At 37.0% G+C, this 12,138-nt stretch overlaps 2 protein-coding genes across 5 annotated transcripts in view; one reads left to right on the forward strand and one right to left on the reverse strand.

The window, feature by feature from the left end:
• Nucleotides 1-1,263, reverse strand: part of DZIP3 (DAZ interacting zinc finger protein 3) — a 119,264-nt gene extending 118,001 nt beyond the window's left edge. For 2 of the 4 annotated variants that reach the window (XR_004349735.1, XM_032631006.1), the window contains exon 1: nucleotides 917-1,263. The gene's annotated coding sequence lies outside the window, so the exon portion shown is untranslated. The remainder of the gene's footprint in view (nucleotides 1-916) is intronic. The other 2 variants (XM_032631010.1, XM_032631008.1) reach the window with 2 other exon arrangements.
• Nucleotides 1,264-1,347: 84 nt separating this feature from the next.
• Nucleotides 1,348-12,138, forward strand: part of CIP2A (cellular inhibitor of PP2A) — a 33,791-nt gene continuing 23,000 nt past the window's right edge. Inside the window, exons 1-8 of the mRNA XM_032631315.1 lie at nucleotides 1,348-1,528; nucleotides 6,269-6,416; nucleotides 7,221-7,333; nucleotides 8,174-8,268; nucleotides 8,784-8,880; nucleotides 10,094-10,216; nucleotides 10,380-10,525; nucleotides 10,909-10,984. Of these exons, the coding sequence (XP_032487206.1) occupies nucleotides 1,427-1,528; nucleotides 6,269-6,416; nucleotides 7,221-7,333; nucleotides 8,174-8,268; nucleotides 8,784-8,880; nucleotides 10,094-10,216; nucleotides 10,380-10,525; nucleotides 10,909-10,984 (900 nt within the window). The 5' untranslated portion in view covers nucleotides 1,348-1,426. The remainder of the gene's footprint in view (nucleotides 1,529-6,268; nucleotides 6,417-7,220; nucleotides 7,334-8,173; nucleotides 8,269-8,783; nucleotides 8,881-10,093; nucleotides 10,217-10,379; nucleotides 10,526-10,908; nucleotides 10,985-12,138) is intronic.

The raw sequence follows: 12,138 nt of genomic DNA on the forward strand, positions 1-12,138 counted from the left end.
GTCAAATTTTACTTTATGAAGAGACTGAAGCAGTGAGAATTTGCCTGTGATCCCATAGTAAAAGGCAGAGCTAGGATTTGTAAGCAGACAGCCTGGCTTCACTCTTTACCACAACTGCATGGTGCCTCTAATTTGTGCGGTGAATTCCATATGCACGATCTACTTAGTACATTTCCTTGATTAGACAGTTCCTTCCCAGCCGGTTCCCTGATTGGCAGGTTTAGTGCACTTCATACAGTCAATTGTTTACAGAATGAATAAATGCATAAATACATTAATTACCCAATGATTTACGCCTCATTATTTTAAGCTTTCAGACTTAATTTTTAACTTAATATAAAAATAATTCCTGCCTTTAAAAATACAGTGACGTAGAATACTTTCTTTGAATTGACAAAACATGATTTCTGACAAATGGTTTAATTAAAAGGACGTGTACCCTATTCTTAAAATTCTATCCAAACTGGCTTTTAAAGCTTCATTCAACATTAGCATACATTAAGCAAAAAGCTCCAGAACCAGCCTGTCTCATTTCATTATATATACATGCATAATATTATCTCTAATGAAAAACCGCAAACAGTGCCATTTCCTTAGACACCAAGATTTATAAAACAATCAACTACGCCAGATAAAAACAGCACCTTCACTTACAAAAACTGACGCTAATCAGAACACCCTCCGGAGCAACACTTGGCTCAGGAGTCACCTGGACCAGCTTTCTCAAACAAATTTGACAACCACTATTATAAGGGCATGACTAACTTTCCACCGAATCCGAATGGCCATAGGTTTACTCTAAGAAACAAACATTCCTGAGTAGAAGGGGTGGACAAATGAGCGGTTTTAAAAAGAGGCCCCTCCCAGGCCGCCTCAAAATCTAGAGCCCAAGATTCTCCTCCTCAGAGCTCCTCACCGTGTCTAGACTAGGGGGAAGCGACCATTTCTCAGGTAGAGGATGATGCACAAAGGAAAAACTGGCCATCCAGCGTGAAGGCCGAGGAACCAAACGCAAACAGACCGCACTGATTAACAGGGACCCCCCGGGCGTCCCACCGGCCCACCGCCCCTTCACAGGTGGAGCCGCAATTGCACTTCTCGCGAGATGTCTCGTCTTCACGGGATCTCGAACTGAAACCTCGCGGCTTTTCGGATCAGGGGGTCTAAAAGGACAACTCCCAGCCCGCCTCACGGACTCACAAAGGGCTTCGATCCCCACCTCGCCCTCCCTCCACCACCACGCCCCTCCCCTCCCTTCCCTTCCTAGAAGGGTCCCTTCCCCAGGTTGCCCAGGGACTTCCGGACCCGACCGGAACCGGAAGCTTCTGGGAGCGAGTGGGTGGGGGCGGAAAATTTTTTAAAAAGCGCGGGTCAAGCTAGAGGACTGAGCTGTGGTAACCCCGAAGCGGGACTGTGGCGGGTCCAGATGGACAACACCACCTGCTTGAAGTCCTTGCTTCTGACCATTAGTCAGTATAAAGCAGTTAAGTCGGAAGCGAACGCCACCCAGCTTTTGCGGCACTTGGAGGTGAGGGCTTTCGGGGTGGCGGACGAGACGGGCTTCCTCGTAGCCTTCGGTCACTTGGTGGCCGGGATGTAGTGGTCTCAGCCTAGAAAGGAAAGGACAGCTCGCTCCCTCCGCTGCCTTTTTGTATGGTAAAGAAGGCTAAAGATTATCAGCTTTGAATTCCCACCCTCCTCTATCCCGCCCCAAGCCCCTCCGCGTTCAGCTGACTGCAGCAAGGGATGAGTAACTACTGATAGCCCTAGAAAGAGGGAGGTTGAGACAAAAGGTTGGGGGATTTAGGCCGTATTTGGAGTTGGTAGAGGAAAGAGCTAGAGCTGTTATCTTTTCCTTTGCTTCTCATGTTGGTTTTTCCATTGTAACAGAGCCTTCTCAAAATGTACAATTATCGGAGGTGGAGGTCATGGGGAGTAACGATTAAAACTTGATTTACCCCTGTCACTAGGCAGTTTACAATCTGAACCTGTTGCTTACTGCTTTTATTTGAACTCATGTTGAACTCGGGCTTGAAAATTATTATTTAATCTTTCTCTGGATTAGGAAGCAATCTCCCTTACTAGTAATCACAGTTTTTCTTTACCAAAATTTATTGCTCAGTTTTTCAGTCCTAAAATGCTGAATTGTCACTTTTCTGTTAGTTCCTGGTGATTTGCATCTAGAGTGTACTTATGCTAAAAGTTATAATCACAGCTTTCTGTGATCCTATTTGTTTTTAGGCTCTTAAACTCCTGCTGTCATTTGTTATGCATTCAGGGAATTCCAACTAATAATAACCTCAGTTTAATAAAAAGTAGTTAAGCTCAATCAAAGCTTATTTTAATTCTCTGTCGCAGCTTCTGTGAACATAAAATTGAACGTAATTTTTAAATATATTATTTGTTTTATTAACCTTATGATAAAAGGCTAAATTACCAAGGTTTGCAAAATACTACAGAGAAGGCAACAGTGAATGGCACAGCAACATCAGCCTTTGTTGTGACTGTAGTGCACTAACTGTGAATTTTTTCAAGCTTCACTGGTGCTCCTCTTCTTACCACTTCAGGAGCTTATCTCTTAACACTTTTCTTTTTTCATTCATTACCTCAACAAATCCCTACAAACCTAACAATGAAGGTGTTAGCTGTTAAATAAATGCTAGGGCTTTGCTTCTTAATGAGGATAGAACAGTGCACTAGTGGACTCCAGAAGCCACAGAATAATCAGAGCTGTCAGTTTTATTTAAGAATTTGGAGTTAAGAAATTTAGATTCTAATCTGAAACATTACCAGTCTTTGAGAGTAAACAGTTGTGTTGTGAATCTGAACAGGGTGTTATCATGAATTGAAAGAGACTTCAAAGAAATTTGAGGCTTGGAGATTGGCTTCTTGGTACTGTGTTCCCAAAGTTTTCAAGAGGTTTACCAAAAATTCTTCTGCCATTTAATTGAGAGATAACATACATACATTACATAAAGTGCATTAATCTTAAGTGAAGAGCTTGATAGTTTTTTTTAAACATAAGTGTACACTCAAGTAGCTACCACCTGTCGTATGAGACAACATTTCCAACACCCTATAAGTTTTTCAACTATCCCTAAAGTTTCAGATAAGTGGATTAATATGTACGTTTGTGTCTGGCTTCTTCCTCTCAATCTGTAAAATTTATTCACGTGGCCCATGTGCCAGTATTTCATTCTTTTTTATTGCTATTTAGAATTCCACTGTACAGAGGTACCACAGTTTATATATATCCTGTTCATGAGCATCTGGGTTGTTTCCAGTTCTGGGTGGAATTATGAGTAACTGTTATAAACATTTTTACACATCTTTTTGTGGATGTATGTATTCATTTCTCTTATATACCTCATAGTGTAATTGTTGGGTCTTGGGGTAAGTTTATGTTCAGTTCTGGTTAAAACACCAGTTTTCCACAAGTTATACTGATGCATCCTCCCACCAGCAATATGTGAATTTTGCTGTCATTCATCCACACCACTCCTTGGTGCTCTCAGATTTTTAAATTTTAACTCATTTGGTTGACAGTATTAATGGTGAATGTTTTTCATGAGACCTCATGAGAGCAGCCTCATGAGAGCAACATCTGAGGATACAAAGGGTGATAGATGGTTATCATGTGAACGATTATTCACTCTGCTGTCCTGCTGCGCTTCTGCTGCACTATTTTTGTCTTGCAGAACCTTAGCTTTGGATTTTTTTTTATGATCAGCAGAACTGAGCTGGTATCATTTTTTTTTAATATAAATTTATTTATTTATTTATGGCCGTGTTGGGCCTTCGTTGCTGCATGCAGGCTTGGGCTACTCTTCATTGCAGTGTGTGGGCTTCTCATTGCGGTGGCTTCTCTTGTTGCGGAGCACGGGCTCTAGGCGCGCGGGCTTCAGTAGTTGTGGCACGTGAGCTCAGTAGTTGTGGCTTGCAGGCTCTAGAGCGCAGGCTGAGTAGTTGTGGCACACGGGCTTAGTTGCTCTGCGGCATGTGGGATCTTCACAGACCAGGGCTTGAACCTGTGTTCCCTGCATTGGCAGGCGGATTCCCAACCACTGCGCCACCAGGAAAGCCCTGGTCTCATTCTTGACGGTGTTTCACAGCACTAATCTTATGTAATGATTATGGAGCAGGGATGCAGGAACAGTGAATCCCAGTTGTACCACTGTCTATTATGTGTGCCTCAGTTTACTCATCTGTAAAACAATTAGTACAGGTTTATTATGAAGCTGAAAGGAATTAACATACATAATGTACCTAGAACAATAGCTAGGCCAGAGTAAGTGCTAGAGTATTAGTTATTACTGAAATAAGTCCTATTTGCATTAAAACATTCAGTGTGTATGAGTAAAGAGGAAAATATGCAGTGATTTTTTTTTATTTTACCTTATAATGTATAATTATTATATCTTAGAATACTTATGTTGTTGAAATACAGGTCCAATCCTTAGGGAAATTGTATTTAAAGCAGAAGATGTCTTAATATTTTAGAGGGCTAACTGTATAAGCAGGCAAAAGGGCAATGCTCAGCAGGTTCCTTACCTCAAAATATTTACTATCATTATCTAATTTCACCTTTGGACCTGTTTTTTCAGTCTGATAGACTTTTACTTTAATGTTAAAATACATACTCTGTGGGAAGAGATATTCTGAAGATCTCTTATCAGCAAAGCTTTACAAGAAAAACTGACATCTGGGCGAGGGTATAAAAGGGATATAGAAAAGAAAGAAACAATTCTGATTATAGTCTTTTTTAAAAAAAGTCTTTTAGGAATAAAAACGTTTAGGGCTTCCCTGGTGGTGCCGTGGTTGAGAGTCCGCCTGCCGATGCAGGGGACGTGGGTTCGTGCCCCGGTCTGGGAAGATCCCACATGCCGCGGAGCGGCTGGGCCCGTGAGCCACATGGCCGCTGAGCCTGCGCGTCCGGAGCCTGTGCTCCGCAACGGGAGAGGCCACAACAGTGAGAGGCCCGCGTACCGCAAAAAAAGAATAAAAACGTTTAGAACAGATTTAATCTTAAAGTAAATGATTGTTTTTTTATATTTATAGAAAAGATTTTCTTAATAATGAATAATATTCATAAAGCATTTTGAAAGTAAGTGGCTGTCTGACAACTGTTCCCAGCCCTCATCCCAGCTTACCCTTTCAGGAGGTGGTGCTAGTAGGCGGTAGGTAGTACGTTTATAGTGTTATGAGAGGAGTAAATAGTGAAATAACAAATAATAAAATTTTTTAATTCCTGACCTGCCTACTCAAAAAAATTTTTTTTTACTTCTTTGTGATCTCTAAGTTCTGGGCTTAGGTACTGTCTGGTAGGGAGCAGAAGGAATACTCACATAGTTAATCCCATGAATAATCCTTTGGATTTAGCTGCTTTCCACTTTCCATTTGCCTCCCTCAAAGAAGATGGAATTCATTTATTCGGTAAATATATTGATAGTAGAATGCTGATTTGTAGTCTATGTCTTCATGGAGTGATCAGTGTAGTGGGGAGGATACGTATTGTTAAGTTGGCAAAAGCTTGCTGACTTAGCAAATAAAAGTGTAATGTACTATAGGATAGTATAACAGGCAAACCTAACCTAGTTAGTGGAAGAGGATTAGAGAAAGCTTAGTGGAAGAAACAAAATTGAGACTGGAATGATTACATTAGTTAGTGAGTGAAGGGATAGGTGATCTTCCATGTAGAGGGAACAACATGTATGAATTTTCTAAATTGGGAAAGAGTGTGGCAATGGCACTTTGGAAGAACTGGATTTTTATTTGAAATGGAGAAGTGAAAATTGCCAATTCTTAACTAACACATTTTTTCTTTTTTTAATATTTTCTTTTTTTAAAAAATTATTTTTTGTCCCTCATGACTTTTAAAGAAGGCTCTTTTTTGTTTTGTTTTGTTAATTTATTTTTGGCTGTGTTGGGTCTTCGTTGCTGCGCGCAGGCTTTCTATAGTTGCGGTCAGCAGGGGCTACTCTTGGTTGCAGTGTGTGGGCTTCTCATTGCAGTGGCTTCTCTTGTTGTGGAGCATGGGCTCTAGGCACGCAGGCTTCAGTAGTTGTGACATATGGCCTCAGTAGTTGTGCCTCACGGGCTCTAGAGTGCAGGCTCAGTAGTTGTGGCACACGGGCTTAGTTGCTCCACGGCATGTGGGGTCTTCCCAGACCAGGGCTCGAACCCGTGTCCCCTGCCTTGGCAGGCAGATTCTTAACCACCGCGCCACCAGGGAAGCCCTAACTAACACATTTTAATGACTCTTTTCTAGGTAATTTATGGACAGAAGCTCACCCGATTGTTTACATCAAATCACATACTACCAAGTGAATGCTTAAGTTGCCTTGTAGAGCTACTTGAAGACCCAAACATAAGTGCTTCACTGATCTTAAGTATCGTCAGTTTGCTATCTCAACTAGGTAATGTATTAGTTTCTCTTTTTTATTTTTTAGAAGATGTATGAATCTAGTATTTTTTTAAAGGACAGATTTAGTTATAGAATCTTTTGGAGAATGATTCACATTCAAAAGATTTCTTCATTGCAGGACCTATCAGAACTATTTTGTATTGTGGATCTCTTGAAAAGGGAAAATTATATGCAGCCTTTCTTAAGATCATTAGAACAAAGAATCTGAAGCATATCAAGGGTTCAGTGGTCTACAGAAAAGAATGTACCTTGGGAAATGTGGGCCTATTTTTGAATTAAAAAATATGCATGTACATAATGTCAGTGTGAGCTACAGCGCTCTGGAAAGTCATAGCTAGTGATCAAAACATCATCCTTTTTTGATAGACTACACTGAACTTAGAGCTAAGGCTAAAAATGCAAGTGTTACTTTTTCTATTTTTCCCTACCTTACCTTTAGTTTTAAAATTTTCATTCAGTGGTTACTTTATTCTTGATTTGTGTTTGGGGGTGGAGGGGAGATATTTCTCTGTGTGATTATAAAATTAATACATGCTTATTTAAAAAAAAAAAAACCCAGTGATACAGAAGTGATAACATAGAGCAGCATGTCCAGTACATGATGAAAATGTTCTATATCTGTGTTGTCCAATATAATAGCCACCCTGGTTAAATTTCTGAATTGGAAGGTGTTTGTAAACAAAATAGCCATATCATATTTGATATTTTTATATAATGGTAAATTTAATATGAAATAAATTTTAAATTATTATTTATAAAAATGATCTATCTTGTGTCATTTTATTTTAACTTACAGCTGTAGACAATGAAACCAGAGACTGTCTTCAGAATACGTACAGCCTGAATAGTGTGCTGGCAGGAGTGGTTTGTCGGAGCAGTACTTGCCACAATGATTCAGTGTTTTTGCAGGTATGTACACCCACACAGTACTTTCCACTTAATGCTCATTCTTCCTTCCTTATTTTCCGATCAAAATTGATAGTATCTATCGTAAACTGCTGGTTTACAGTGTACTATATGCTGGTATAATACCGCATGATTAGGCACAGTTCTCACCATTAATAAATTTAAAAGCTGGTTGGTCACAAATGTACTAATATTTAAGAGTTTCTAAAGAAGAGAATTTTATTCACATCTTGCACTATAATTTAAGAAAAATCCAGATTATGACTATTTTGACAGGCTTATAAATACAGATGTCAGCTATTCATATTAAAATTATAATTTGAGTTGGCACATGTCTCAATCTATTGAGGAAACATTCTACAAAAACTGAAGCTACAGATTTGGTATTATTTAGCATAGGCTCAAAGCTCTTATACCCATAATATTTCTCAACCTAATATGCCATCAGTTGTAAGAAAGAAAAACATTGCAAGTTAAACTGACATGCAATTTTAAAGATGGTAAAATAAGAAAAATATCTGTCTTAGAATTGATAGAATATGTGTTTCAACTTGCATATAAGTTTAAGATGATTAAGTGAGCCAGGTTGATGACAAGATGCTGTTTGAGATAGAATATATAGAAATGTGTGAATCAGGAGATGAACTCTAAGGTCTAATTACTTGTGTGTGTTTAAGATCTCATTACACGTGAAGATAGAACCTTTTTAAGATATGGAAAAGTTCTTGCTCTAAATGCCTCCTAAAATGGTTACATGCTCAGAATATGCACAGGAGTTCATTCTTTTGAGCGCACAAATGTGTTTTTATATATTTATATTCACTGCTATTTTCTTATTCTCAGTGTATTCAGCTTCTGCAGAGGTTAACATATAACGTCAAAATTTTGCATTCTGGTGCCAATATAGATGAATTAATTACATTCCTGATTGATCATATGTGAGTATGCAACCAAACATGTAAGCAAATAATCTGGTTTAACTAAAATCGTGTAATAGTTCTATTTTTCTTAAATAAGTTTTTCCAACTTTTTAAACTGAATGAGGCTGATTCTTATTTATTCCTCTTAGATGATTTCAAGGATCAAGTGGTGTAAAGCAGCTTTAATTTTTATAACAAAAATTTATGAAATGAATTGATTGAGACAGAAAAACTTATTGAAACTGAAAATTATGTTTATATTTAATTTTATTGACCAAAGAATATACTGATAAGATAGCACATGGTTACTCTGACAATTATTTCTATATTTGTGTGCTGCAGTTGAGTAGGATCATTTAGTTTCAAAACATGAAACAAATGATCAGTACTATTCAAAGCTTGGCAGTCTTCACATGTTAATCAGATTTTTCTTTGCTTAGAAAAAGGAAGGAATTTAAATGTGTAAATGACTATATAATTTTGAGTAATTTAGAAAGAACCTAATGTTTTTATTCTTTTTCTTAAAACAACAGTCAGTCTTCTGAAGATGAGTTGACAATGCCTTGTCTAGGATTATTGGCAAATCTTTGTCGGCACAATCTTTCTGTTCAAACACACATAAAGACTTTGGTAAGAAGTTTATGAAATGTTTGGCTCTAGTTTTGTGGTGGGCTCTATGCTTAAAGAAAATTTTTTTCACCTTTTTCTTAAAAAAAATTTTACAAGAATTCTTCTGTGTTATCCAGCTGACCCATCAAAGTTAACAAAGAGTCATACTGACATATAAATAACTTGACGTATTCCAACCTTCATATATGTTTAATTAAGACAAGTTAAGAGTTAATAAAAATGTTAAATACTAAAAGTTTTTCTTCTCCGTAGTATCCCATTATTTGTCGTATTGAATAATACAAGAAATGCTAAATTATTTTGTGCTGATAGAAGGGAGACACGGGGCTTCCCTGTTGGCACAGTGGTTGAGACTCCGCCTGCCAATTCAGGGGACACGGGTTCAAGCCCTGGTCTGGGAAGATCCTACATGCTGCAGAGCAACTAAGCTCATGCGCCACAACTACTGAGCCTGCACTCTAGAGCCCGCGAGCCACAACTACTGAAGCCCACGTGCCTAGAGCCTGTGCACCGCAACAAAGAGTAGCCCCTGCTCACAGCAACTAGAAAAAAAGCCCATGCGTGGCAACGAAGACCCAGCACAGCCAAAAATAAATAAATAAATAGATAAATAAATTTATTTTTTAAAAAGGGGAGATATGCCATTGGCAGTTGCATTTACCTCACTCTTGTATTTCCACAAAATCAATTACAGCTCTCCCAGAAATATTTATGAGTAAGTGCCTAACATCACTACCAGTACTCGAGATAAGTGAAGGCACTCAAGTAAGGTTAACTGAGCTACTGTTAGAAATATATTAAATCAGGAAAGTTCATTGATTCTTTAAGGTGCTTTATGAACAGTTCCCTTGCTATGCAATATTCAGTATTACTTGTTTTAAATTAAATAATATCTCATTTGTTCATGTGCTGGATTTTTCTGACCTGGTCTTATTTTGTTGGTGGAGGTTATTTTGAGCCATGGAACTGTTTGAGGAAGGTAAACATTTGCTCATAAACCCATGACTACACACTGCTCTTCACTTAGATTGTACCTGTCCATACTACTGTAAGCAATATGTAAAAGTATCATCTTACTCCTTGAATGATCTCTTAAGTTGATAATGTTTAATAAAAGTTTACCTACTCTGTGTAAAATATACTTTCTAAAACAAAATATAAGACTTATAATTTTTTTTATTCTAATTTATTAAAAAAATTTTTTCTTCCTCAGAATAATGTGAAATCTTTTTATCGAACTCTTATAAGCTTCCTGGCCCATAGTAGTTTAACTGTGGTTGTGTTTGCACTTTCAATATTATCCAGTTTGACATTAAATGAAGAGGTTGGAGAAAAGGTAAGTTTTTTTGGTTTTTTTTTTTCTTTTTTGCAATTTATGAAAATAATTCTGAAGTTTATATTCTCTGATACTTTAAAAGTCATTGAGACTCTTTGTTGAGTTTTAGGATGGTCAACTTAAATTTTTTTGTATAATATACTTTTCCTGATTTGTTTTTAAGCTGTTCCATGCTCGAAACATTCATCAGACTTTTCAACTAATATTTAATATTCTCATAAATGGTGATGGCACACTAACTAGAAAGTATTCAGTTGATCTACTGATGGATCTTCTTAAGAATCCTAAAATTGCTGATTATCTCATCAGGTATGGTTCTCTGACAAATTTTAGGACTTTTTTTTTAAACCAAGATGTATTTGTAATAAACAAAACTGCCTTTTTAGATTTAGTAAACTTGGACTCTACTGATTCGCAATAGACTAAAATCAAAATGTTTTCATGTGCTTTATTCCCATTCTTTTTGCTCTCCTGACTTGAAATGTAAAAGTATAACAAGGGTGTGTGTGTATGTTTCAGTCTTTGTCTTAGGTATATAAGATTGTGTCATTCTCCAAAATATACATATCTTGATTAATCTGTTTCAAAACCAGTTTTACATCTGAACAGTATGATTTATTTTATATAAAAATCATTTTTAATGTATCAGTTTCATAATTATCACTTGATGTCTATTTTTATTTTGAACCTAGGTATGAACACTTTTCTTCATGTCTTAATCAAGTATTAGGTCTTCTTAATGGAAAGGATCCTGATTCTTCTTCAAAGGTATATAAAAGCACAGCTTTTCGTTTTAAAGTTTTTAAAAACTATAATGTGCAGAAAAATCTAAGTGCATAGATCTCTGAACCTTTACAAAATGAACACAGCCGTATAACCAGTATCTAGAGCAAGAAACAGAACATTACCGATACTTTGGAACCGTCCTTGTATCTTCATAAACTGGCATAATCCCTTTGGAAAACTGTTTCACGGTGCCTGTTAAACACATGTACAACCTATGACACAGATATTCCACTCCTAGCTATATAGCCAGTAGAGACATTTCACCAAAAGACATGTAGAAAATGTTAAATAGAAAATGAAAGTTTAAAACTGGTACTATTTACAGAGCAGGAAAAGATATCTACAATACATATATTGAGCAAAGGACTCTTATCTAAAATGTATCATTTAAAAATTTGTACCTATAAAGGAGAAAAAACACTGAACCCAAAAGATAACCTGAGCAAAAAAAAAAACCTTGAATTGGTCAATAAATATGAAATGGTTGCTCAACTTTATTAATCTTCAGGGAAATGCAAATTTAAATGGTAATACAATACCAGTACATACCCACCAGATGGTTAAAATTAAAAATGTGGATAATATCAAGCATAGAGAGAATGTAAAAAATATAAAGAGAGTGTCACTGTACTCATGGGCCAAAAATTGGTACAGCCATTTATGAAAACGTGTTATCTACTAACATCGGACATATGCAACTATGACCCAGCAATTCCACTCTTAAATATTTACCCCAAAGAATTGAATACTTGTGTTCACCAAAAGACATGTACAAAACATAGCAGTACTGTTACCAATAGCCAAGAATTGTAAACAACCTAAATGCCATCAACGGTGGAAATAAACTGTAGTATATTTATACATTGGAATACTATAAGCAATGAGAATGTGTGAAATGCAGCTGCATGCGAAAATATGAATGAATCTCACTAAGATAATGCTAAGCTAAAGAAGCCAGATGTAAGAGTATACACTATAAGATTCTATTTATATAGAATAAAGTTCCATGTGAGTTTTTAATATAAGTTGGCAAGCCGATTGAAAAATTTATACAGAAATGCAAAGATCCAAGAATAGCTAAGGTAAAATTAATCTCTAGTGTCAGAAATCTGATGTGGAGTAGTGGTTGGGGCATT

This window comes from Phocoena sinus, chromosome 4, assembly GCF_008692025.1.
Source record: "Phocoena sinus isolate mPhoSin1 chromosome 4, mPhoSin1.pri, whole genome shotgun sequence".
NCBI classification, from domain to species: domain Eukaryota; kingdom Metazoa; phylum Chordata; class Mammalia; order Artiodactyla; family Phocoenidae; genus Phocoena; species Phocoena sinus.